This window comes from Neolamprologus brichardi, chromosome 7 (genome assembly GCF_056152115.1).
Source record: "Neolamprologus brichardi isolate AB-2024 chromosome 7, ASM5615211v1, whole genome shotgun sequence".
NCBI classification, from domain to species: Eukaryota; Metazoa; Chordata; class Actinopteri; order Cichliformes; family Cichlidae; genus Neolamprologus; species Neolamprologus brichardi.
In genome coordinates, this window is record NC_142110.1 from 69,458,905 (window position 1) to 69,486,859 (window position 27,955).

The window sequence follows — 27,955 nt, forward strand, 5'->3', positions numbered from 1 at the left end:
GGAGGCCTTTCTTTCTTTTACCTTTGTTATCAGGTATGTCGGATTTTGTGTTGTTGTTTTTGTTTTATCTTATGTCAAATATGTTACGTGTAAATCCATACTTTATGTTCAATGTAAAAATAAATGCCAGCCCTTTTCTACAATTCCCCTGTGGGAGAGGAGCTGGAGTGGACAAATTATTTACTTGGAGGCCTTTCTTTCTTTTACCTTTTTTTGATCAGAGATCAGACACAACGCAGAAACACACCGGTTACACATATCACAGGTCTTAGTGGTTTCGTTTCTTCAGTCCACTGGACTGCTAACAATACTGAAACCATTTCTCCTGTGTACACTGATAAATCGTCACTGATCCTTTTCCCCACCTTAATATTAAATTCAGGAACAATAAAAGCTATCCCGCGTTGGTTGGCTGTATTCTTTGATGCATCTGTGTAGATTTTGACTACAATACTGATTAATATATTCCTGCGCTGTATGTGAAGAGAAACCCCTCTCCTTGTTCTTTTTGTTTAACAATGTGAAATCTGCTCCTGCATCAGGTGTTTGACTTACGTTGATCTTCTCCAGATTAAGGTCAGCTGCTGTCCACTGTCCACCCAAAGCTCTTCAATTCCGTCTTTTCTTTTCCCAGCATGGGTGGAAAACAGTTTTTGTCGGATGATCCTGACCATGTCCTTGTAAACTTGCCCAGTAATTCAATGTCAGTTGCTCTTTTCTTATTTGTAATGGCATTTCCCCCATTTCTACCTGCACAGCTGCTGCAGATGTTGTTTTGAATGCACCTGAGCAAAGTCTTAGTGCCTGATATTGGATACTATCCAACTTACGAAGACTTGTTCTGGCAGCAGAATTAAATACTACACACCCATAATCCAATCACCCCAGTATATAAAGCTTTTAAAGATTTCATATCAGCCCCCAGTCAGTCCCCACTAAGCACCTCATTACATTCAACACTTTCTTGCATCTGTCTATTGCTTTCTGAATACGTATAGTCCATGTCACCCTTTCATCAAACCACAACCCCAAAAATTTTAATTGTTTTCGCCTCCAGCTTCTTCTTCTACGATTCATTTAAGGTAGCTGAACCACTGCGAGGCGCGCCACCTGCTGGATCGGATGACTGACGTCATCATTAAACAGTTTTGTTTGTATGTCTGCTTTGACCAATCAGAGCCCAGAAGGAAATTAACATTATTAGATGTTCTATTTAGATTTTATGTGTGTGTCGGATTTTGATTGGTACCTTAGACCCAATAAAATACAAATAAAATACTTTAACTTTTTCCTCACAGGTGGATCAGGCGCTGGCCTGCAGGCAGCAGCGGTTTTTGATATGGGGACATCACAGACATCAGCCAGCGCATACTGGGAATGTCACAGGCACCGATCGGTTTTCTATCGCCCATTTGCTGGGAGTAAGGGCGCCTCCGTTTGCGAGGTGCGCCTGCTGCTTGCGGCGCAGAGAGGAGAGGGCGGGGCGGCGGGGGAGTCTCTGGTGGCTGGAGCAGCGTCTAATAACCAACTCGCAAAATAAAACAAAATAAAAACAAACAAACACGAAAACACCAGACATCATGATACAGACTTATAATCTGCACCGATGTTTTTCCTCGGTGCGCCTGCTCGCTGCTGAAGTCAAAGTAAACTTTATTGTCATCTCCGCTACAGACAGTCCAGTTTATAGAGAGACGAGACGACGAGGCTCCAGTTACAGCAGCGCAAGTAAACAAACAATAAATATAAGAAGAGTAACAAAATAAATATAACTTTAGGACTCGGGGTAAAGGATCAATAACAATTTAAAATTTACAGTTTGATGATTTAAAGTCTCACACAACCCGTCGAAAGGGGAGGGGCTTCCAGATAGAGCACATTTCATTCATTACGATGTAAATCCAAGCCCATCATGGATTCATGATTTGAATCCTGGGTTATAGGGTTTATATCTGGGACTCTCCACCATTTGACCTTAGAGCTGAAGAAGCTTCTCGGATGAGAAGCGAAACGTCTTCAAGCAACTTAAAGAAGTCCAGACGCTTTTCTTTGCAAGCTCCCTTGACTCTATTTGTGTATGATTGTCAGTCTGAAGAGGGAGAGAGGAAAGAGGGAACGTAAGGAGAAAGTACAAGGTCAGGAAGAACCAGGTAAGGAAACAGACAGGGAGCAGTGACAGGCAGAAACTGTTAAACTGACAAAGAGAAAAAACCTGATTTTACTCACAATCTGGAAGTTGTGTTCTCACTATATTAAAGCTGTTATAGAAATGTGGAAAACAAACTGGGTTGAAACATTTTGACCTCTTTAACAACATCCCAACATTATCATTGATCGGGGAGATTAAAATTAATGATATATTTTATGTAGTTCAGCCACAACTCTACTGAAACCTCAGCCAGTAACAGGTCGGCCAACCTTTGGTCCAGTTGTCTGTATGACTGCTGCAGTACGTGCATCACATCTGCACACTGTCAGAGCCAAACAGCCCTGGTGGAGTGAGGAGCTGTAAAGAGAAGCAGATGCTCTGTTTCTAAAAATGTTTTAAGCTTGTTTCAAAGATTCTGTACAGCAGCTTTAAATGTTTTCCAGAAGCACACAGACACTTATCAGTGTTTCTCACACTTTTACAGTGTGGACCACCTGATAAAATGTCAAGCTCTCCTAAGGACCACTATGAAAGCATGAAACTCATAAATCTCACAACACAAAATTAGTTTTATTAAATTAGTAAAATTAGTGTCTGCAGTAAAGGTTTTTTCATACATTGTATACATTGTACCACAGGCAAAGTTGCCTCCATTTTTATATTTTTTTAAATTAATATTTTGTACATTTGTACTTTTCAAGAACCTTTCTGTTTCAGGAGTGTATTTTTTATGTATCTGTATTATATTATACAAACACATTAAAAGTGAATCTCTGTCCAAAAAATGCACTCAGTTTACTTTTTACTCACTATGAGCATCATTCATTATTCTCCCAGTAATTAAGGTTAGGATATGTGTTTTTATTCCAATCCATTCTTCTTTAGCAGCATTTAAATAACCTTGATCAGATTTGATGGTTTTGTTACAAACTTCTCAAAAAAGTGTTTTTCTTTTGTTTCACGAATGTGGGATTAAATTGTGTTAAAATGTACAAAGCAGTGATGTCATGATCTGTGACCCAGGCACAGAGAGACTTGATGAATTTAAAAATCTTATGATTTAATAAAGAAATTTGCAGACTTGCACAGAGATGGTAAAATTATGATGACTGATAACGGAGATGAAGACAGCAGACGACGAGGACAGGAAGTAACAGGTTTAAATGAACCAAGGAGACAGAGAGAACAACTGGAGACATTTAAGGATGCAGGGACTGACAGAGACGGGGAAGACGTCTCATCGTGACGAGTAAAGTTGATCTTGGCTGGCTGGGCAGCTCTCTGGGTGCTCAGCACCCCCAAAGCTCTGATCCTAGACTCGCCCCTGCTTTCAACAACATAACTGAACGGGTTAAAGTGGGTGGAGTGCAGGTGTAGGTGTACTTTATAGCTTCTAGCAGCTCTACAGAGGAGCATAACGTTTTTTAACTGTCAGAAATGCTGCATTTCAAATTACCTGTGAGTTCAACAAACATCAACTTCCTGCTAACTTCTAACTCTGTTAAATTTAATAAATCTGTTTTCATGGATGCCTGGATGTTAAACGTAAGTGTTACACCTGGTAAAGCAGCAACGCTGATCATTTTATCAAAGATGAAAGAATTTAAACAGTTTGTAACTCTCAGTGATGCCGCACTGTTCGTTTCACTTTGGGACCTGAAGCGGAGTTTAGGGCCCAGACACAGCTAATGATGTCAGACTTAAAGACCGGATGAGCAGCACTTTAGCGGGTTAGATTAAATCTACAGTAACAGTGTCCAGAGGGTTTATTGACTCGTGCTGCATTATGAAGCTTCTTCTGCAGTTTGCATGGCCAGCTGTCCTTAAACGAGCGGGTCGATAAAGTGCAGTGCTTTCAGCGGTCCGTGAAAACTAATTCTAGTATCCGTCCATTAATCCATTAGCATGTTATTCATGATTCAATACAACTAAGAAAACAGGAAATGAGACGATGAAAACGTCTGATGGAGAAGTTTAAAGCCTGGTGCAGTCCCTCTGTCCTGCTGGATGAGTGTGGATCTGATGATGTAGGCCTAGCTGTTCAAGTCAATTCAACTTTATTTATACAGCGCCAAAACAAAACAACAGTTGCCCCAAGGTGCATTGTCAGGTAGAGCCTACAATAATACAAAGTTATCAAAATCATATCCCAGGTTTCCTGAGACAGTTGTTCATTCTGTTTTGTGAGAGTCTTACAGAGAACAGCTGCAAGGACACGCTCATCACAGTGAAGGCAAGTGAAAGAAAAAAATACTCGAATCAAGCCGTCAATCAGAATCAGAACACCTAAAAACAAAGGAACAAAAGAAAGCTCCCACCGTCCAAAGGCATGCAGTTAGTGGGATAGGTTCATTGGTTAATCCAAATTGCTCATAGGTGTGAATGTGAGCGCGAATGGTTGTCTCTGTGTGTTGGCCCTGCGACAGACTGCCGACTTGTCCAGGGTGGACCCCGCCTCTCGCCCTATGACCGCTGGGATAGGCTCCAGCGCCCCCCGCGACCCTGAAAAGGATAAGCCGAAGCAAATGGATGGATGGATGGAAGAAAGCCATTAAAGCAAACAAACACTGTAAAACACCAAGTAAAGGACAAAGAAAAAAGTAAGAAAAGTAAACTAAAGAGTTTAAGAGAAAGTAAAGAGAAACAAGCAGGATTGAGATTGGAGATGAGAACGTTTAAATAACGGCAAAAAGTGGGGACCGATGGCCCGAGTACAATCCCCAAATAGAGCTGATTTACAAAAGTAAAGCACAGGTGTACTCAGGTCACTACCATATGTCTGATATGCTATGAGTCATCAATTTAGAGCAAGGTCACAAAATAAGGGATTGTGTTGAGGTGCAGGTAATTTAGTAAGAGGACAGGCACAGCTTTTTTATTATAATCAGAAAGCATATAAAAGCTGGGCAGCTTTACAAACAAAAACAAAGGAAAAATGGGCTGCTGTTAAGACTTCGCATGCCGGACGTCCATCCAAAGCCTGACTGTGTAGAAAGGGTGGCAAACTTTCGCTTCCTGCGAGTCAACGTAGAGGAGAACCTTTCCTGGAGTGCAAACACCTCTGAGCTGCTGAAAAAGGCCCAACAGAGACTGTTCTTCTTGAGGAGTAACATCACACAGAGACTGCTGGTGTGTGTACAGAGCCACCATCAAGAGTGTACTAACCTACTGCATATGCTATCTGCTTATCTGTACACTAGCTGCACAGTGGCACAGAGGAAAGCACTCCGAGGGATCATCAACACGCCAAATCTCCAAAAGTTGATGCTGGACGTAGCGTTTTGTGGGAGAAACGTTTCGTCACTCATCCAAGTGACTTCCTCAGTCTCAGCTGACTGCAGGTTTCCCCAATCTTATAAAAAGTACATTTGCATAATGACTCGGTGGACCGACACATCAAATTCACCAGGGAGGATATGAAAAGTGGCAGGTTAGCCTTCTTAGACTGTGAGATTTCCATCAGTAATGGGGGACATCTAAAAGCTGACGTGTAAACCTACACATACGGATCAGTATCTAAGGTTTGACTCTCATCATCCACTGGAGCACAAACTGGGCGTCATCAGGACGCTACAGCACAGAGCGAACACCACCCCCACGGACACAGCAGGGAAGCAGAAGAACATCAAGAAGGCCCTGAGTAAATGTGGTTATCCCAGCTGGACTTTTGTCAAAGCTGGGAAGGCTCCTAAAGAAAGCTCCAGCCGATCCAGGAGAGAAGGACAACCACTGTCTAAGTGAAAACCTGTAGTGATCCCGTACGTGTCAGGAGTATCGGAGCAGCTGAGACACATTTTTTCTAAACACTGCATCTGTGTCTCTTTTCAACCCCAAAACACGCTGCGCCAAAAACTGGTCCAGCCCAAGGATCGGGTCCCCGACACAAACAGAGTAACATAGTGTAGCTGTTAAGTGCAGGAGGATTTATACATCGGGGAAACCAAACAACCTCTGGCTACAACACAGAAGAGCCACCTCGTCAGGACTCTGCAGTCTGTTTACACCTACAGGCCAGTGGACACTCTTTCAATGATGAGGATGTAACATCCTGGACAGGGAGGAACGCTGGTTTGAGGGCGGAGTCAAGGAGGCCATTTACGTGAAAAGGGAAAGACCATCTCTGAATGGAGGAGGGGCCTAAGGGTTCATCTGTCACCATCTTACAATGCTGTGATTGCAGCCATTCCCCAACTCTCTGTGAATGGGACTCATGGTTATTGATCAGTGGGCTTTGATTGTGGGTGGGTATGATGGCGCCTGTGTTTGGCTCTGCCGCTGCCGGGTGCAGTTTGTCGTGCTCCACCACTTTTGTATTATTTCCTGCTCTGCTATTCTCATTTAGTTTTAACGATGTCTTGGCTGCCTTGGTGTAGGATCGTCTGTCTTTGCTATCCATCCGATCCTCTGTGATGCCTCACGATGTCTCTTCGTCCTGCATTTCCACCCTCCTCCATCAGCTGGATCTTTGTCGGGCGTTTTCGGCGGATCCTCTCGACCACGGAGAAGGAGAGGGAGAAGAGGAGGTATTCAGGTAAAGCTCAGGCTTTACTGGCAGCGAGGTTTGCCTGGTAAACGACGCCGAGCGTGCCTTGTCTCCTGAGCTCAGAGAAGCTCCATGGAGGGGGACTTGTTTTCCACGTCCCTGTTTGGATATGCTGGGCCCGGCTCTTTGAGACCAGCCTGCCCGAGGAGGGTTTATCCTGACTCTTCTAGCTTTTTCTTCCCACGGTGAGCGGATTCTACGAGCGTGAGTTTCTACGTCCTTTAGCTCGAGCCTCCACAAATACGGAGGCTTCTACTGAATATGGCGCTTTTTAACGCTCGATCTCTGTCTAATAAATGTTGAATGATTTTATATGATCTAAAAAACTGGATTTTTACTCACTGTTACAAAAGCACGGGTTTAACTAAGCACGTTAGTATGGTTCAACACATTCTCACACCAGCATGGCCCCAAACTGTTTTTGGTTTAAAATGAGAAAAATGCTATTGATGATAAAAAAAAATGTATATTTATAATAATTAAATAAATTTTGAATTATTGAAAATTAATGACTTTTAATATAATATTGTTTATTAATATCATATTTTTATGGCTACCATTTGTGTTATTACTTCCTTTATTACTTCCTAGGTCATAAAGCATTTTATTTGGGGGTCATAAATCACTCGTTTTACATAAGAGGTTGAATATCCCTCCTTGGGTGTTGATACTGAGTGCTAAATTAACACCAATGGTAGATGGACAGGAAAAAGTGAAAGCCACCGAGGGCTTTGTTTAGGGGGAAAAGAGAGAAAAGAAAAGGAGAAACGAGTAAAAGATAAATGTAAGCAGATGTGTCTTTGGCAGGCATTATGTATGACATGTATCCTGAAACAACATTCATTAGTAGGGATAGTGAAAACCTCTGTGTACCTTTGTCAGCCACTTGGCTATGATATTAATAGGCAGACAGTAGACACTGATGTGGCTTATTGAATCTTTTGGACCAGCACAATATTAATTACCCATTAATTGGAAGAGCTGTAAGCTGCGAGAGGAGCCGACTCCTGGCTCAAGTTGTGCTTTAACCTGAAACAAACGGGTGAACAGAAATAACGAAGCCCAAAACACATCGGTGCACTGTGCGGGTCCGATCATTGCTACAGTGGTGCCGAAACCGTGGCAGAGATGTCTGATCCTCAGGCCGCCCCTGCGCGTGAAACCGCTCCAGTTTCTGGCCCAAATGTCTGGAAATCAGTTTTCTTCTCTGATGTGAGCTAATAATCAGCTGTGTATCACAGGCCTTCAAGCTGTAGTTAAACCTTAAAAAGCATCTCTAGACCCAGCAGTCTTAGCTAATTATAGGCCAATCTCCAACCTTCCTTTATATCAAACATCCTTGAAAGAGTAGTTGTCAAACAGCTAACAGATCATCTGCAGAGGAATGGTTTATTTGAAGAGTTTCAGTCAGGTTTCAGAGTTCATCACAGCACAGAAACAGCTTTAGTGAAGCTTACAAATGATCTCACTTATATTTCCTCTGTATAACTGAGACATGGGTAAGGTTAGTCCAGCGTCTTCACAGATCTCTTACCGGAGGACAGCTGCTCTTTAAACTCTCCTCGAATATCAGGCAGAGGAGGACTAGCGGTTGATAAGAAGCAGTATGAATGTAAACCACTGCCCTCATCAACATCAGCTAGTAGCTTTGAACTGAGTGTTTGAGCTGGGTCGCTCTCACACAGGGCTCTGTGTCGTGGTTTACAGACCCACAAATACAATAAGGACTTCTTCAATGACTTTTCTGATCTGTTGGCTGAAATTATGCCAAAATATGATCATGTCTTTATTGGTGGGGACTTATTCACGTGTGCTGCCCCGACAAGCCAGTGGCAAAGGACTTTTTAAATCTTACTGACTCTTGATCTTGTGCAACCTGTGTCTGTGCTACACAACAATATGGGCACACGTTGTTTTAACTCGTGATTTACCCGTCTCTAACCTAGAGGTTTGTGACATGGTCGCATCATAAGCCTGTCTTGTTTGAGGTTTCCCTTCCTTGTACCAAAGTTAATCTTAAACTTGAAAGCCAGGTCAGAGCTGTTGTAAGAGCTAGCGTTTTTGATTTGAGGCAGTTAGCCAAAATAAAGCCCATCTTATCGAAGCGGCTTTGTGAGACAGTAGTCCATGCCTGTGTTACTTCTAGGCTGGATTATTGTAACACACTTTATTGTGGGGTTAGCGATGCGTCCATGAGGCGTCTGCAGGTTGTGCAAAACGCTGCAGCTCGTCTTTTGACTGGAACAAAGTCTGAGCACATTACCCCCATTTTAATTTCACTCCACTGGCTACCTGTACATTTTAGGACTGTTTTTAAATCCCCCCACCTGTTGGGTAACAGGCATCTCCGAAAACATCAGAGCACTTTTGGAAATATGTCCTGATAAATCGAGCAGGTATTTGAAGTTCACACAGAAACATTCTTACATGAAAATATCTTAAAAGTTTATTTTGTGACACAGACAGAGTAATACTTCAAACTCCGCCCCTCTGTGCTCCTCCGCCACTGCCTCCTTTGAGTTTTGGACAAATGCATTCTGGGATATTGCATTTTGTCATTTCCAGCTGATTGGAGACCAAAACAGCCAATCAGATTTTTTTGCATCCAAGTCTGTGATTGGCTGGTTTTGTGGCACAAATATAACGGTGTAGAGAGAGTTGAGCGTGCACGGGCAGAAATGTTGAGAGCGCGAACAACACATTACGAGCGAGCGCAAATGCAAAAACTGAGCGAGAGGGGCTGCTGTTGTGTGTGTGTGTGTGTGTGTGGATAATAGCAAACACTGAAATACGTTTTGCACGCAGCAATGAATTTTGTTCACTCAAATTTAGCTTTTCTTCGCTCAAAATAAATTTCTCCTCAAAATGCAACACTTGCACCTGCAACCGTTTGTACGTGCGCTCAGAATAGTGGCACAAGAATAACGCCGTATGCATGAAGTGTGATTTTTATTGTGGTGAAAGCAAAACTAAGAGGGAATTCATGACGATGTTTACGTCATGAATTAACCACCAAACACCTGGACAGCAAACAGATGTGTGACTACAGATCTTCCTTATTGAACTATGAGCTTCTTTTTATGAACGTCATGTCTGATGGTGGCCATTATGCTCCCCGCCCTCTTCTCCTGAATGAAACGTTTTTATTTCAGGAAAAACTAAATCAGTCAGACTTTTTCCTGAATCATTATTAAACTGCTTTCATTTAAAAAGCAAAGATCACAGATTTATTTCATGTTGAAAAAACAGCCCTCTTACATAATATTAGCAGGCTTCTTACAGCCTGCTCAACCATCACATGACATTACGGGGAAAAAATCAATTCAGGTTATAGCCGACACCTGGATCCAAAGCTGCTTCCAGTGCTTAATACAACCAAAACTCCCCAACTGATGGAAAAGCAAAACAACGTTTGTTCTTGTATTTCTGCAGGTCTCATAGATCCTGTTTAACAAACATGAACTCAGAAGCTCTCAGTCTGTCTGTGCAGCAGCATTAAAGGATCCTAGATCATGTAGTGTACATGAAATCATCAGAAACTAAACCGTCTACTCTTATGTGTCTGGGACGCTCTCAGAGGCCACCACGCTCACACACTCGTTCCTTCGTGTCGTCTGCTGCGTACGACACATTAAAGAAACCACAACATAAGAACCTGCGTAGTGTAAGCTAACGAACACTGAAATTATTTCTGATAACTGGTTTCTGATAACCTGACAAGCTTTCAGACACGGTTGGATAGACTGAGAATAATTTCAGGAATTTATTTTCATTGATCGGAGATTAAAAGTTATTTTTAAAGAGGCTGGCTGCACATAGACTAACTGCATGGGACTTTAACCCTTTTACCATTTTTCCTTTTTTTAGGGACTTTAACCCTTTCAAACTTTCATTTTCATTATTTCAACTTTCAAACCTCATGAGAATTTCACCAAAATCAAAACAGACCTTTACCAGTAATTTAGTGAGTAGACTTTTAATTTTCCATGTCCAATTTGGCACACTTTGGAAATAATTCAACAGGTATGTGCCTTACCTTTGGATAAGCTGGCTTATGCCCACTCACTTCGATCACTGGTTCATGCCTGCCCGTTCGACCGCCTCGGACCCCGGATTTCTCCGTCCGGGCCTCCAACTCTCCCTCCTCATTAACCGGATGAGCCCCCAAAATGTTACAGGTTCAAATATTGAGGAGGGATACAGGAGGGATTCAAAATCACAACACTGGTCCAGGAGGGTTAGGTCAAACGATGATTTTAATGAACACACGTGTGGGGAGATGAACACTGTCACACACTCAGCGTCAATCTCCGCCCAATAATACACAAGCAGTTGTTTTTATAGCATCAGGGTATTATTTATGACGCTCCCTCATGCGTCAAAGCAGACACAATACATGCATAACTTCCAAAACCACAAATGTTCTGTTAACGACTTTTGCTACAGTTTGAAAAGAACATTCTCCTCGTCTCCACCCGGGCACATCCGGTAGCTCATCTCGCTCTTGCTTCTCCAAAACCTCAGATGCATGCTCTGCAACAAAACTGTCAATTCTGCAGGCTCAAAATGCAGTTGCAAGCTTGAAAAATATGTCTGAACTCTTACCTAGAAATGAATCTACCTACGATGTGTGTGTGTGGGTGTTTCGACCTCAATTACACTCTATTTCACCTCTCACCTCACTAAAACTCACAACCAGACAGAGGCCACTCTCATATGTGTAACAATCTAACTAAAACTATATATGTATATATTGAATAAATGCTTTAATTAAATGCCACTACTCAAAGCTTAATAAAAAAGAATATAAACGAATAAAAGATAATAATGAATAACCTGGTTATTCAAATAGCCTCATCCAGACAGCTCCTCAAAATAACCACCACAAAATGCACACTTTACAGAGGAAACAAAGACATTTCAGGAGTACACTTCCTGACTTATTCTGAGTCATCTGTTACCAAGCAAACTCAAACGCAGCAGGTTGCTGAATACACTCAGGCCTTTATTCAGGCCTGTTTCTATAATATATGTGATATATGTATTGTAAGCGTGTATGCAATCCTTCCATAGCTCTAAGCCCCTTACACGATAGATTGGCTGGACATATCGCCAGCCAAAGCTTTTGACCTTCAATTAATAGACTGAGCCACAATTCTTTTATAGGCACAAAATGCAATGTGTATAAAATGATTACAGTTGCACCTGCAATGAAAGATTATTATATGATTATGATACCACCTGTAATACAGACTTTAATGTAATATAAACAGCTCCAATAAATGCTTTAATGAAATGATGTTTAATACAATGATAAAGATGATGGTTATGAACAGTGGCAGTAAAATAATTTCCCTGATCCCCACAGTACACAGGGGAATAATCAGGGAATGGGAAACAGGAGGGAGAAACAGCTGGGAGAGATTAGGGCTAACAAGAGGGGGGCAGGTAAAACTGAATACACTGACATAGGACTGGGACTATCAAAATAAAACAGGAAATAAGAAAAAAATCACAAAAACGCAAACTTGACACTGACAGACAGACAGAAGAATATAACCCATGTAACAGAGAAGACAGTGACTTAAACTAGAGGCCAGAATAACAAATAATGTAAAGAGAACAAAACCAAGAATAACCCTTAATACAAAATCAAACCAGCACAACTCAAAAACCCAAACAAATCATAGTTTAGAAAAACACCAACACAGAAACAGAGAAAGCTGGGTCAAAAATTTTCCAAGACTTTTTCTTTCTTAGTGTAAAATCTCTTTTAAATACACATGACCAGACCAGCTGTAATAATACTGCTGTTTGTATGTGCATTCATACCCAAATCACATCACTTTTATTGTCACATCACAGGTGCTGGTACACTGGTACAGCACATAAGAGTGAAATTCTTGTGTACAAGCTTCACAAGTAACAGTGTTGTGCAAAATACAAATAAAATAGCGGTACAAATATAAGAATGTATGAGCGTTACTGAATATATATAGAGATATATATATGGATACACACACACACGTATGTCTGTGGGAAGCTCACCTCCAATTATCCTTTCGACAAACTTGGGGCAAAATGATCCCGTACTCAGAGGGAGAGCTTTATTACAACAAAGTAAATGTCCCTGAAGGTTGAGGGTGACGACACTTTGAATACAAGAACATATTGATTGTAACTACGCCTGTGTTTATGAGCCATCGCCCCTTTCACTTTGTCTTTACCTCCAACTTTTTACCTGCAACCAAGAACAAAGACCACCAGTCCACCAGTAGCAACAATCCCACCACAGTTTCTCCAGAAATTACATAGTTGGTTTTTTTCCCTGTGGATATCACAATAGGAAAGTTTGCAGTGAACTTTTTATAATTTTGTCAAATTTACTCTATTTATTATGGAAATCGTGGAAATTGCCAGCAGCTGTTTGATGAATAGTTTGATGTTTAGGATGAAACACAACCTAAACATACTTACTAACCTAAGCAGTAATAAGTAGGTGATGAGGAATGTGAAGACAGAAATCTAACTGAAAGTGTGCAGAGTTAGTCAGTCAGATGGGTTTTCAGGAGAGGGTGAAATCAGTAGACAGAATGGCTCAGATGTTTTTATCCACATATGAACAGAGTTCTTGTCAAACAGCCAACAGCTTCATTCCTATGTGTGATAGAGAGACTGTTTCCAGGAAATCAGGATGTGGGGGTCTCTTTGGGAGAACACAGTTCCCAACTCTGTTCCTTTGTGTGTGTCTTGTATCTAATGTGGGAGGAGCCATTGACAAACAGCTGGAGCAGAGAGCTGATCACTGAAAACAGACAGATTCAGACAGAGAGACAGACAGAGCTGTTTCAGAGAGAGGTGGGACGCCGAAGACAGAAAAATGTCTTTTTTTGATTTCTGGAGCAGCACGAAGGAGAGAGGCGTGCTGCTGAGGAGAGCCAATCAGCTGAGGCTGAATCCTTCACAGCTGTAAGTCTGATTTAAACTGGTTTTCAGTGAAACGTGTGGGACAGTGATAGACTTTGGTTCATAAACCTGCACTCCTTCCTCTGTGTAGAACTGCAATCCTAAAATGTTATTACTATTATAATTACTATTACGATCGTGGCTCAAGAGTTGGTAGTTCATCTTGTAATCGGAAGGTTGCCGGTTCGAGCCCCGGCTCGGTCAGTCTCGGTCGTTGTGTCCTTGGGCAAGACACTTCACCCGTTGCCTACTGGTGGTGGTCAGAGGGCCCGGTGGCGCCAGTGTCCGGCAGCCTCGCCTCTGTCGGTGCGCCCCAGGGTGGGTGTGGCTACAATGTAGCTGCCATCACCAGTGTGTGAATGACTGGATATGTAAAGTGCTATACAAATACAGGCCATTTATGATAATGGAGGATATTTTTTAGAAGCATTGCTTTAGCAAAAAAAGTAATAAAATACTAAGAAAATACAAATAATACCACAAATAAAACTGTGTTATTGGCACATAAAGCAGGTGGTTTATGGTTATATGGATCAAAATGAATGCTTCATATGTTTCTTTTACGGTTTCTTCTTTTTTACTCTTTGCTTTATTTGAGAGTTTTAGCATCTGAGAGTGGAGAGGAAAGAGGGGCAAAGTGTGCAGGGGACAGGCCTCTCTACTTTTACAATTAGGCTTAAAACTTCCCTTTTGATAAAGCATATCGTTAGGGCTGGATCAGGTGGGCGGCACAGGATTTCAGAAAGGATTTGTATTGATTTTGTGTTGAAGACAGCCTTTGTTCTTTATCATTCACATCTCTGCAAAGTTTTCCTCAATGAACACATAAAAAAACACGTACAGCTACGCACTCTAGGTACAACTACACGTCAAGAGTCCTGAATGTGTGAACAGGAAGCCTTACGTAACTTACGTAACATCACAGGCAGAAATTTAAAAGACAGCAAAGTGTTAAGTTAATTAAAAAAAATCAAACAATAAAATCAAAAACTCCTCTTGATTGGAGGTTTTGTCAAAGTAAACATGACGTTAGCTGACCTCCCTGTAACCCTCACCCATTTCTGTAGGTTGTGTGATGTAAAATGTTTCATAACTTAGATATAAGACGCCCTACCCAGTTTAATGAGTCACTACTCATTAAACTGGGTAGGGCAGTGTTGGTCAAGTTACTTGAAAAAGTAATTAGTTACTAAATACTGATTACTTATTTTCAAAAGCATTTACTTAGTTACTTTTCAAAAACATGATACACAACCTGAATACGTTATAGAGCAATAGTCCTTCCACACTCACTCTTTCAAATAGATGCAAGTAAAACACAGGAGAAAATAAACAAAAATCAAAGATTCAGCAGCTCCTATTGTCACCTGTTTAGCAGGAGTGGGGCGGGTGGAGGTTTGCCCACAGCGGTCATGTCATAGGGGGATCCGGCGGTTTGTCTGTGAATGTCACGTTCCCGTGGCAGTGTGCTCTCTGCTCGCTCAGATTTGAAGTTTCATCTTTCGCTGTAGAAAGGAGTTTTCTTCCCACGCAGAGTGTACAGCAGACGCTAATGTTTGTGTCCCTTTTACGGATTTAAACTCAAAGTAATGTGATTATTTCCACACTTTAAACGCTGCGTGGTCTTACTTTCTCCATCGCTCCATATTATCCACTGTGGATCTGCACACGTCTGTTACCACGAATGTCGCACGCGCTTATGTCATTGTCACGAGACACTCTCACAAACAAAATCACGGTTTAGTAGCACAGTAACGCAGCGTGCTTATGGGAAAGTAACAGTAATCTAATTACTTTTTTGCAATAGTAGTCCCTTATATTACTTGTTAATTAAAAAAACTAATTGGATTACAGTAACGCATTACTTGCCCATCTCTGGTGCCTTAAATCTGACCAAATTAATTTCACACAAATACATTTAACTGATTTCTAAACTTGTGCGGTCTGTGGCGCCCCCTAAAGTAAACCCGTTTAGTGCTTTAGCTCGGGCTTATATCCCAGAGTGCTCACGACTTAATGAATGTTTTCTAAATAATCGGACTGTCATGAGAAGGATTAGTTTCAAACAGTGAAACGAACCCATCTCATGACAGTCCGATCAAAACACCAAAATGCCAGCCCTATTTTCCCCGTAGAACCCTGCTGCTAGGTGACAACAAGATCCGGGCAGCACTGCAGGATGACAGCATGGTGTCTCTGCTGCCACCTGTGGGTACGGAGGTCTTCAGACACTTCACGACGGCCTCACAGGAAGTCCAACAACAACATGTAACTGGTGCAAAGGAGCGAAAGACGTGGAAGGATAAATGGGTACTGATCAAACTTTCAGCTGTCAATAACTGATAACTAATAAGTGCACTCGATAACGCTGATCAACGGCATGACGGGAAGGTCCTGTGTGTAACCTAGGTAATTCAGAAAAACCTGCCCAAACCAGCTGCTCACCTGGAGACTGGAAAGTCCCTCCCCTTAATCTATGGGGACCTGCCCCCTCAGCTTCTCAACACCCCATTGGAGGATCTAGATCCCTTCTACCAATCACGCAAGGTCTCTGACCTGTCTCTTACCTGTCTGTCCCTCACCCATTTGTCTGTCTCTTACTTGTCTCTCTCTCACCTATCTGTCCCTCACCTGTCTGTCCCTCACCTGTCTGTCCCTCACCTATCTGTCCCTCACCTATCTGTCCCTCACCTGTCTGTCCCTCACCTGTCTGTCCCTCACCTGTCTGTCCCTCACCCATTTGTCTGTCTCTTACTTGTCTGTCTCTCACCTATTTGTCCCTCGCCTGTCTGTCCCTCACCTATCTGTCCCTCACCTGTCTGTCCCTCACCTGTCTGTCCCTCACCTGTCTGTCCCTCACCCATTTGTCTGTCTCTTACTTGTCTGTCTCTCACCTATCTGTCCCTCACCTGTCTGTCCCTCACCTGTCTCTCTGCAGACCTTCGTGGTTCTCAGTAAAGGAAACATCATTAACAGGTTTAGTGCTGACTCGTCTTGTTACCTGCTGAGTCCATTCAACCCGTTGAGGACCCTCGCCATCAAGACCCTTCTTCATCCATATCCTTTATGATGTCATAGTGTCAGGAGCCTCTGTGTGGTCAGGTTTTAGCTCTCTGCACCAGGTGAGGTGAGTTTTCCCTGAACTTTCACACTTTCTTCAGTATATTCATCCTACTGGCGATCCTGAGCTTCGGTGTTCTGCAGTTCAAATTTCCTGTGGTGAAGTAAGATACACACACACACACACACACACACACACACACACACACACACACACACACACACACACACACACACACACAGATCTTTCATCAGGAGCAGAAAAACACGACAAAGTGATGAACAGATGTGGGCTGTTGATGGCAGCATCGATGAGTCACAGCATGAGAATGGTTTTAAAGTCTAAATCCATGCTAAGGCTCAAAGACAAAGAGCCAGTCTGTCCTCAGTCTGTCCTCAGTCTGACAGCAGCAGCACACAGAGGTCTGTAAAGGTCAAACTGACTTTGCTCGCTGTTGTTGAGACAGGAAATGCTCAGAGTGTTCTGATATGTGAACAGATTTGTCATACAGACAAGAGATGGCTTAAAAGGCCTGTTGTGATGTTTGCCCATCGAGACAGCTTTTGTGTGACTCGTCCATTTAGCAGAGATCTGCGGTGGAAGTGTTTACCTCCTCTTCAGTATAATGGAAGCACTTTTACTGTCTTGGGCTGGCTGTAGCTCAGGAGGTAGAGCCAACTCAAACTAACTAACTGAAAGTTTGGCGGTTCAGTCCCTGCCTACTCCAGTCTGCATGCCAAAGTATCCTTTGGCAAGAACCCTGAGCTGGTGTGAAAGCTCTCAATCAATCAATCAATCAATCAATCAAGGCTTTATTCGCCACATGCAGGTTGCCCTGCAGTGAAATGGGACCCCCCCCCCCCCCCCGACCTTACACACACAACACAGACAGCACATGGGGTTACAGGTCGGAGATCGGTAGCGTTACAGAAAAACACTGAAATGTACACTACAATGGGAAAGTACAAGAGGAAAAAAAGAGACCTCTACTCATGCTGGGCTACAGGAGGACAGCATGAGAACAAAAAAACTCCTCTGCACAGAAAGCACATAAATGTCCACAGCACAACATTATGGAGCACGTGACAGCAACAGGGTTGGGTGGGGGGTGAGGAGTAATCCGAAGCCAACACAGCAGCCATCCTGCCCTGCAGCTATTATTCCAGCGCTGGCTCAGACCCGCCGTGTTCCCAGGAGGAAACAAGCATCGAAGGCGTTTGGAAAGGGAGGGGGATGAGTGTGTGCATATCAGTGTATATGTATGTGTGTGTGTGTCCATAGTTCAGCTGAGACAGTGTCCTTCGCCCTGCCAGGCTGAGTAAACAGTCTTCCAGCCAACCCAGGTGGCCTTGTATGGAATGGGAAGGAGCAGACTAAACACAGTCGCTATCAGGGTGTTGTTGTTCAGCTCCAGCCTTGAGCCCGCAGCTGGCGCCGCAGGGACAGCCGCATTATGATGGTTGTTTTTTCTTTAGTGCGAACAACTCGTGAGAATTTCAAAGCTGTTCTTAACAGTCCGACACTGGTCTCTCAATCTCCCGTTGGAGAGCCGCGAGCTTCTCCGTGATGTTATCAAACTTGCGCTCCGTGGTCTTGTCATTCTTGTGCTCAAAGAGCAGATTCTGAGACCTCACGACTGCAGTGAGCTGCTCCAAGATGTGATGCAACTTTCGCTCAGAGGTGTTGTTCTGAGTATTCACGGCAGCCATAAGATTCTCCAAGATCTTAACCATGCTGCACTCAGTGAGCCCACTCTGAGACGTTGCGCTTCGTCCCATCGTTTCAATCCCAGCGGGCAGCCTTGGGTGGGTTTGAACAGCTAGTTCCACTTTCTTAATTCTCCGATAAGCCAGGGCCAAGCCAGCTCCGATCTTGCTGATTGGAGCTGGCTTGGCCCTGTTATCATGGTTCCAAATAGGTACCATGATCTTCAGCGTCCTCAATCCACAGTCCCGCCAGGCACACGATCCTCCATGTCTGCCACCCGTCCATCGTGTATCCGGCAGGGAAAGTCCCTCCAGGGCACTCGGGCTCTCCGGAGCCCAGACTTCTCTGGTGTGAAAGCTCTCTGTCTCACGTTTATGTGAACAGGTACGTGTACATGGCAATCTTCGTGTTTGAGGCTCTGGTGAAAGTCGTGGCGAGAGGCTTCTGTGTGGGACGCTTCACCTTCCTCAGAGATCCCTGGAACTGGCTGGACATCATCATCATCAGCACCCTGTAAGGCTCAATAACACACCTCACACTCTCACACAGACTGTATGTAAAGCCATGAATCTGCATTCTTTCTAATGACCAGCAGGGGGCAACTTCAGGTTGCAAAAACAAAATTCAGCGTAATCTGTTTTAGATTAATTGGAAAACGGCTGACATGAAGTTGGTGAGACTTATTTCTCTGCCGTGATTCTCCGACACGTTCAGTTATTGGAAAAGAAAGTTTTCACAGGACGATCCTTTTTTTTTTTTTTTTTTTTTTTTTTTTCTCTCTTTTCTCTTTTTTTTTTCTTCTTATAAGGAAGAAAAAGCAGTCAATTCCAGCGAAGCCAACTAGTTTTCTTTATCCGAGTTGTTCATGACACTAAAGTTCATCTTTTCACACAGAGAAATTTGTCTTTCTGACATCTCTTAAACTTCTCAAAGAGTTTTAATCAAAGCAAAACGTCTATCTCTGTCTTTTACCTTTCATCCTTTTAAATGTTTTCATTTCGTGTTTTAAATTCTTTATCTTTCTATTCACTGTTTTGTCAGGCAGACACACGCTCCATCTTAATGTCACTTATTCAAGGACTGGACTGAATCAGATCTAAGTGATGTAACCCTATTTAAGAGTTTGTCTTTTTGTTATTCAGAGGGAACAAACACTTCTCCATCTGTGCTTTGTGCAAACGTGTGAGAAAAAGGCATACAGGCTTCCAAAAAATCTGACGCATTCTCTTAAGTTTGGTTGCACCTCAGACTTGAAGCAGAACGTGACTCTTTTTGGTGCAGACACCCCAGTTTGGACATGACGTTTGAGGTTGACTGAGAGAGTTAAAAATTATGCTTGTCAGTCTTTCTAATGACTGAAGTAGAGTATTGATCTTATGCTGCGCTATGACTCAAAGTAAATGTTTGTGCTGTAAATAGGAGAGATGGAAGTGATGATGTCAGAATGGTCCCGTAATGCTATGACCCACTTTGCGTATCACCACTCCTTTTACCGTACATATTCCATCAGTGTCCCCACTCTTCCTCCCCTGCAGCACATCCCCCATTGTGTGCAGTGTCTCACTCTGTGCCAAAGCACCCAGCAGAGATTTACACAAAAGTAGTCATCTTTTTCAAAAAGATGACTACTTTTCAGCTAGGCCCAGAGAGAAAAGAAGAGGAGGAAAGAAAATGCAGATAACCAGTGGTCTCTGATCCATATTGGTGTGAATGTAATTGATTTCCCGCTGTGAGGAATCTGTCAGAATCACAGAACAAACGCTGGCTGAATAGTTGAAAGGGCAGAGAAAATCTGGGCTTTATCGCAAAGCTCTGTTTGCATATCCTTGTCAAACTCACAAGCAAAGTATATCACACATGGCCTTTGGGTAGACATCTTAGTGTCATTACATCGCTCTCTGATAAAGCTGTATGCAAATTATGCTTATTTAAGGTCTATTTTTATAGGAACAGATGGGTCTTAAAAATATATATAAAAATATAGAGCTCAGTAGGAAAACACACATGGAGCAATAAAAACACTGCTACAATAAAAATACTGAATAAGAAAAACAAATCAGAGACGTTCTGCCTTTGCACCGTTTCTCCTTGTTTTCAGGAAATTGTGACAGCCTCACACTTTGAATCTTACACTGACAACAAATCTCCTCATCTCCCACCTACTGTGCATTTCTATATTACCAAAGTAACAACCAGAGCAATTCAAACATAGCATTCTTAAACAGTATTACAAGCTCACAGAAGTCAAAGTTAAGATGCAGGATGTGCTGGTTTGCCTTGTGTGTTTACTGAAGGTTTGCAGTATATTTTGCACACCCTGAGACCCTTTCACGTTTTCCATACTTTATTTTTCAGACTAATTTAGAAATGGGTTATGTTTGCTTCTAGCAAGTCTGCAGGAAATACTCAAACTAACCAGAAAAATTAAAAAGGCAGACACTCATCAGCAATCATAGATTGGAAAGCCAGAGTCTTCACTTTGCCCTGACCACTGCTCAATTCACAAGGTACTAAACCCCTACACACCTCCTGTGGACTCTCGACTCACAGGTGGGTGAGCCTATTGCTTGTTGGTCTGTATCTGGCCGGGCTTCGTGGACTAAGCCCTGGCAACCAGGCACCCTCCCTAAAGCCTGGGTTCATGGTCGGAGTCCCGGTAACCCTGATGGAGCTAGCTGATGTTTTTTGGACATCTGACCAGGATGTCTCCTGGGTGGCTCCTAAATTAGGTGCTTTGGGTATGTCCTACAGCTGGAAAGAGTCTCTGGTCACCCCCACGACCCAGGCCCAGGTAAGACATTTGTTTATATAAGGTCTCACAGTTGATCCTGATGCTTGTCAGAACAAAAATCACTGTTTTCAGAGAAATGTTTGGAGATCTGCAAGAAAGAAATATTTAAAGGTTTAGCTCTGAGAAAAGATAAACTGTTATTTCAATCCTTGGAACTACCCATCATATTTTAAGCAGCTCAGCCAATCTGGTGAAGAAGTGATTTAATCAATAAATCCTGCCATGGCGCCTATGCGTTAAGGCTCCTAAACCCATTAAAGGAAACCAAAACATGGGCTGCATTGCTGCATCTTAATAATGCTTTAAACAATTACTTATGAAGATAAAACACTAATAAGGGAGATGGGAACCTAGCCAAAAACAAACCAACAAGTTCAGTTTTGTTTATGTGGCACCAAATCACAACAACAGTCAGCTCAAGGTGCTTTATGTCGTAAGGCAAAGACCCTACAATAATATAAAAGAAAACACTAACAATCAGACCACCTGCCATGAGTAAGCATTTGGAGACAACAGGAAGGAAAAACTGGTTAACCTGTATGTTACCCTTAGAGTTGATCTGTACACAGCAAAAACTGGAGTGTTAAAATTTCAGGGTTAAACATGTTAGAGTTGATTTCCACTCTCAAAGTGTCATTTTAACACATTCTGATTCAAATAGTGTTCAGTGTTGGAGTTATTAAACAGTGTTATTCAAGTCCAGGCAAATGAACTCTGAAGAGAGTTATTTATCTTGGTAGGCCCCTGGGCTTCTGCCCAGGTAAACCCGTGGATCAATTAATAGTTTGCTCTGCCGGGCCGATTTTCCATGTGCTTCTGCTGGTTACACCGTGGTGGATACCTGCCGTGTTGCTGCTTGGAGTATTTTACACAAACGGTAAGTAATTCAAACTTATATAAAATTCACGGTATTCTATCGGTGCAGTGAGGTTTTCTTGATGTTTCTTGGTGTTCGGTTGCTGAAAACGAGCTTTAATAGAGGAGGAGATGTGTCGAAAATTCTATTTAGCCTCCAATGCTAATGTTAATGTTGCAGTCTTTTTACTTGTGAGTGACGGTAGACACTGCACGTGGAAGCGCCGCGCCACGTTCAGCTTTTCCCCTGTTCACACAGACACGTCTTTCTCCACGCCAGTTCATGAGCGTTTTTGCTCCTCTGTTTATTCAGAGCAATTTTTTCACAATTGATAAGTAAATAACATCCCAAAATAATTGAAGAGAGCTTGTTTTAGTCACTCGTGCTTTTACTTTGACATCGTTCATCGTTGACTTGTCTCTAATCTGTCTCTCTCTCTGTCTCACTCTCTTCTCCCTTTGAGACACCCGCCCCAAACATAGTCAGTTAGGCTGTCCCCTCCTTTGCGATGTGTTTATTTTCATTTCTATTGTCTCTTTTCATACACGAATCTGATCGCATTTGTCAATCGCAGTATTTTATTTTGGAGAATAGCTTTTATCTTCAAAATTGCCTGGATTGTCTTGTGTGTCTTGGTGTAACTTCCTGCGTAACATGCGTGGCCCACGCAAAAAATAGACCAGATACCGAAACAATCGCTTCGTAGCACTCCGTGTCTGGTGTAAACTACACCATAGATTAACATGTATTTTGTATTGTGTTGTGTATCAATTGGACTGCTGCATGGACAGACACAGGTTTATTTGATAACATTAAATGTTATTGCAGTGAAATTCAAACGCATGGTCAGTTTTAATCACCATGTACGGTATATGTCAGTGTTTTAATCATTTTTGCTTGAATTGCTCTAAATGTCAAATACTTACTAGTATGCCATTTTTGTTATTATTTTGTCTCAGTAAAATGCTGGTCCAGGTTCGATACTGCCAACAGCAGAAGTATGTGAAGTTGGAAGAGGTTGATGGGCGGTTTGAGTTTATGCAGTTTCATGAAAAAGGTTTGTTTATATCTTACCTAATTTTAGTTGGGGGGACAGAATTTTTTGTAGGGCGTTTCGCCGAGTCTCTTGAATCATACAGTGGTGTATCACTTTAGTGAATGTGAGGCAAGAACAGTTTACTTAAAAGGTGCACTCAGATATATCTTATCTTTTCCAGTCATCGAGAGATTTTGCCTGCCACCTGATGCAAAAGTAGCGTACAAAGATGCAACAGGGACAGAAGTTGATGAAGTGATTTTCAGTGACCTTATCAGCCAAGGCACTGTGGTCCTAACAGTTTTCTCAAGTGATGGTGAGAAATTTAAAGGGGCAAGCTCAACACCAGACATGGGGAAGGGCTGTGTGGCTGCTGGTTGTTCCAAATAATCAGGAGCACACAATTTGACCAATCAGCTGTTTGAACATTGAGATCAGTTAATTTAAAGGAGTCAGGTCTGCAGTGTGATGTTGCTTTGTTAGTTAAAAATCTGCAGCCAGATTTTTTTTCTACACCTTACAGAATAATGTTGTTTTTTCCTTTTAGAATTTTCTGATTGCTCCTTGTCTTCTGCATCTGATTGTTCTGACTCAAGCTTCAGCTCAAATGCAAGTACATCAACTATACTTCTAGATGAGGGTCCCAGGAAGAAAACAAGAGTTGAGGGTACTGTTGATGCAGCATCTGCTAAAAAGGTTGTGACAAAACTCAGTTCTCATAGTTTTTTTTCTACTTCATTATTCTTAATATGTAGAAAAACTATTCCTCACTTTTTGCATCTTTTTTTTCTCAAGTTAATTGAAGGTGTACTTGGAACCAATTCAGGTGGTGAAGAGGTTCTCCAGGAATATCACACAACACAAACTCTAACAGATGCTACCAGAAGAAAAATGGTCAATATAATAGTGGCTCACATGATTGATTGCCATGGGTATGTGTGTTCTATTTGTGCATTTTTTTTTTTTTTTAAATACAAGTTACTATTTTGCCATTACTTAAGCATGCTAATTTAAAATCGTTTTTCAGGCACCTCCCCACCAAAGCTGTTAGAGAACAGTACCCGCTAGGGGTAGTGACATTGTTCCCATCCCTGAAAGACCCATACTCCAAGAAAGGCTATGTATAGTCACTATTATTGCACTTTGTTTACATAATTTTCATGCTGTGCATCATTGGGATTTGTGTGCGTTGACATTTAAGTTCTGAAAATTTTCAGATTGACAACACATTATTTTTGAATGTATTTACATTTTAGGAACACTTCTATGATGCTGCAAGCAGCACTGGATACATTTCTTGGCGTTTGAAAACGATACAGAGAAAGACTAGAAGAGGATCTGCACCACCAAGTAGCTCCACTGGCTTTGCTCAAGAAGGAGGTAAGAAATTAAGTGTCCACAAACTAGATAATGTTCTCATTTACATTATATACTATTTTGTTTTCATTTACCTATCTGCTCAGCACCTATGCTTTTATGTTTGTGTGTTTTTCTTCAGGGGGCCCAAATTACCAAAGGCCCATTAATGTCGACATGCAGCTTGATGGAGATGCTTGCCAGGAGGCCATCTCTTTGCTGAACCATACATCCGACACTTCCTTGATTTTCCAGAAGATGAGAGAGACTTTTCAGCATCGTGAGAAGCTCATCAATGATCCTGACAAAAGTCTTGATATCCTGTCTATCTTCCCAAGATTCTTGGATACAAAAGGATTGGTGAGAATATTCAGTGGAATTTTTAATATCACTTTAAATTTCAAGATGAATGTGGCAGTAGTAGATTTTCTTTCTTAAAGGTGAATCAAGACTTCACTCTCCTGTTTGATGATGAGATATCTACCAGGCTGCTTCAGAAATGGGATCCAATCTTTAGGTATCAAATCATCAAAGAGGCCAAGCAGCTCACCTCAACAGTAGAGTTGCGTCAATTGGTGCAGTCAGCAGAGAGTCCACCAGGAAGTGATCTTGATGAGGCAGCAAGTGAGTTTGTTAAATATGATTTGCTATAAGCAGTTAAAGTTCAATAGCATCAGGATTCTATTAATAAATACCAATTCATTCACCTGTTAGCTTTGCTTCATCAGTTTTCTTTAGCTGTTAGTTTAATGTTTATGACAGCACATTTCAACTTTCTTAGGAAGTGCTTTTCTAGTTCTCCTTAAAAATTGCATTTGAAAGATTTGCTGTCAATTGATTCTTGTGACTCTTTGGCCGCAGCCTTTGACCAAGACATGGCCTCCCTGTTGTTACTGTTACATCTCCTTCCGCCACCTCCAGGAGGACCAAAGTATCAAAAAATCAGCGCCTCTGATGCTGTTGAGAGACTTGTAGTCTTTCATAAGGTAATTTAATATTTATAGTTTTCATCATAAGTTGCCATGTCACTGGTTAAGAGGTGAATGAAACAAATTACAGTTGAGCTTACAAAGGAGGTTTACATACTCATTTCTGTGATGCTATTATCTCTGACTTGCTCCTGTGTCTAATGCTCAGTATCTTTGTCTCAACTCCAGTCTTGCTGCAGTTTGGAAGAGCATCTCCAGAATCAGCAGAGTCAGCAGCCATACCTCCTGGCTGTTGGGCGCCAGAAGAGGAAGGTCGACAGCTTCTATGTTGCCATAGACAAGCGTCTCATCCCCTGCCAGGCCAGCCGCTCCCTTGGGGCATTTGATGAGCTTTTTAAAGCTCATTTTGCGTTCAATGTGTCTTATGATGCTGCACTTGTGAATTTCTACACATTTCTGCAGACAACAGTATACAATATTGATATGGGGAAAATGAAGGAGTCCCCAAGAGTTCGTGACCTGAGAGCCAAAATCCTTAACCAGGAAATTCTTCTCACAACCTAAGTAAAAATCATTAAAATGCTGACATGTTTTTTGTGTAAGAGAGCTTATCCCAGCAGGCAGCAGCTGATTTCACATTTAAGAGATGAACATGGTTATTATCCTGGACCTAAGTTTAAGTTATTTTGTTGGCAGCCAGGCTGCAGGCTTCAGTTCCAAACTTATGCAGGCTTTAGGAAGCACCTCAGTAGTTTTCACAGCAATGTTGACCAAAATGACCGAACTTCAGCCATTGCTTGTTTTTCTAATGACACAGTTTCACCTGCTTTGGAGGACCGGTTTAATTCCTCAAATCTTCTTCACAGTTCTCCCAGTGTTCTTCCAGAGTCTAGTTCTTCCAGTGAGCATTGATTCAGTACTTACAAGAGATTCATCCAAAGAAATGTGTGCATCCATTGTGGCCAAACTGCAGGGTAGTGCAGACCATTTGATATTGGTCTGCACATTTGATATTCAAAACTCATACAGTGCTGCAGATGAAAGTTTGTACATTATATCTTCATTTATTATGTTTTGATTCACTTTCTGGGAAAAAGAAGCATGATAATAAATGTTTTTGGACAATGTACAGTTTTCTTGAAATTATTCTCATAATTGTAATTGTTGTCGTTAAAAAGTTATGTTAATCTATTACATAAATAGTTCTTTTAGGGATTAAAACTACCTTAATAAAAGAGTAAAGAGTTAAAGTAGTGTTATTTTTCAATCTGTGTAGTGTTAATTTAACCCAGTTTGGTGAGTTAAAATTAACTCAGACATGGTGTTAATAATAATTTGCTCAGTGTTAATTTAACCCAGTTTTAAGAGTTAAAAATTAACTCAGACATGGTGTTAATAATAATTTGCTCAGTGTTAATTTAACCCGGTTTTAAGAGTTAAAGAAGGAACTCTGACAAAGTGTTAAATAATTAACTATTTTGAAAATGTTAATTCAACTCTGTAGAGTGTGGAGCTATATAAACCCTGAAAAAATGTTAAAATCAACTCTGTGGGAGTTGATTCAACACTACAGTTTTTGCTGTGTAAGGTAGAGTAACTTCCCCATGAACCTGATTTTTGTGGTTTTCATTTTGCCTGACTCGGGCAGGCATTTGAAAAGAGCTTTATTGAAACCTCTAGGAAGCTCACTCTGGTTGGCACCACACACAGTGTTTTTCCAGAGTTCTCTACATCAGAGGTGGCAAGTGCAAATGAGCATGAACTCATAAATCAAAGCGCCAGAGTTATGAGTAAGTCCAGGCAGAAAATGCTTGAATTTTGCTTAACTGTTAGGTCATAAATTCAGAATCCCTCACCTATTATTGTTGTTGTTGTTGTTATTTTGCAGAGACGCACCTCAGCCGGGTTGCCATAAACTCTATAGAGTGCAGGCGCTGTTGGCAGTAAAGGCTAATCTTCAACACTGGAGACAGTGATTAGAGAGAGGGAATCAATAATACATGGTAAGGGATGGCTAATGTACCACAGGGACTAACAGACAGTGACGTGTCTGATACCCAGCCCGCTGTCTCATATCTGCTGGCTTTCGACACAGCCAAAGCAAGCACACGAGGTATGAAAATCAGCAGGGGAAATAAAATCTGGGAAAGAGAAAGGTTAGACAAATAGATATAAAACAGCTTTAAAGTGCAGAGAAAGCTGCTGTAGGAGTGCAGCAAAATAAAAGTGAAAAAGAAATTTAAACGGCTATGTTTAAATTCATTTTCCGCAGTTTATCAAGTAACATTATGGAAAATACTTTTTTTTTTTTTATCAGCAGCAGAGTAGGAAACACCACAGAAACGCCAGACACAACAAACGTATTAGAGAATCTTGCGTTTGAAAGATTGCCCTCCCTTCTCACACTGACATGATGTTTCAAAAATCAATATGGGGCTGTGAAACAGGCCAAAATGAAATAAGTGTGCAAGCTATCCGGGAAATAAGATTGGCAGACAGACAGAAGCATGCCACCAGTCTCTGGGGACGGATGCTCGCCAAGCGGTCTCTCGTTCAGAGGG

At 41.8% G+C, this 27,955-nt stretch overlaps 2 protein-coding genes across 4 annotated transcripts in view; both read left to right on the forward strand.

The window, feature by feature from the left end:
• The first annotated feature begins 13,518 nt into the window (after positions 1 to 13,518).
• The window catches only part of LOC102781335 (sodium channel protein type 4 subunit alpha B-like), a 54,604-nt gene continuing 40,167 nt past the window's right edge, over positions 13,519 to 27,955 (forward strand). The window contains exons 1-6 of the mRNA XM_087844306.1: positions 13,519 to 13,661; positions 15,794 to 15,968; positions 16,068 to 16,205; positions 16,597 to 16,714; positions 16,810 to 16,882; positions 18,811 to 18,939. Of these exons, the coding sequence (XP_087700432.1) occupies positions 13,573 to 13,661; positions 15,794 to 15,968; positions 16,068 to 16,205; positions 16,597 to 16,714; positions 16,810 to 16,882; positions 18,811 to 18,939 (722 nt within the window). The 5' untranslated portion in view covers positions 13,519 to 13,572. The remainder of the gene's footprint in view (positions 13,662 to 15,793; positions 15,969 to 16,067; positions 16,206 to 16,596; positions 16,715 to 16,809; positions 16,883 to 18,810; positions 18,940 to 27,955) is intronic.
• Positions 21,344 to 26,525, forward strand: LOC148102353 (uncharacterized). 3 transcript variants are annotated; one of them, XM_087844303.1, is made up of 11 exons: positions 21,344 to 22,094; positions 23,033 to 23,130; positions 23,291 to 23,425; positions 23,657 to 23,805; positions 23,905 to 24,041; positions 24,137 to 24,230; positions 24,366 to 24,489; positions 24,608 to 24,825; positions 24,906 to 25,089; positions 25,327 to 25,451; positions 25,623 to 26,525. In XM_087844303.1, exons 2-11 carry the CDS (start codon positions 23,037 to 23,039, stop codon positions 25,956 to 25,958), a joined length of 1,596 nt encoding a protein of 531 aa, XP_087700429.1. In that variant the 5' UTR covers positions 21,344 to 22,094; positions 23,033 to 23,036; the 3' UTR covers positions 25,959 to 26,525. The 3 variants fall into 3 exon arrangements, with proteins under 3 accessions (XP_087700429.1, XP_087700431.1, XP_087700430.1); XM_087844305.1 differs by lacking the exon at positions 23,291 to 23,425 and having other exon boundaries at positions 21,366 to 22,094; XM_087844304.1 differs by lacking the exons at positions 21,344 to 22,094; positions 23,291 to 23,425 and having other exon boundaries at positions 22,595 to 23,130.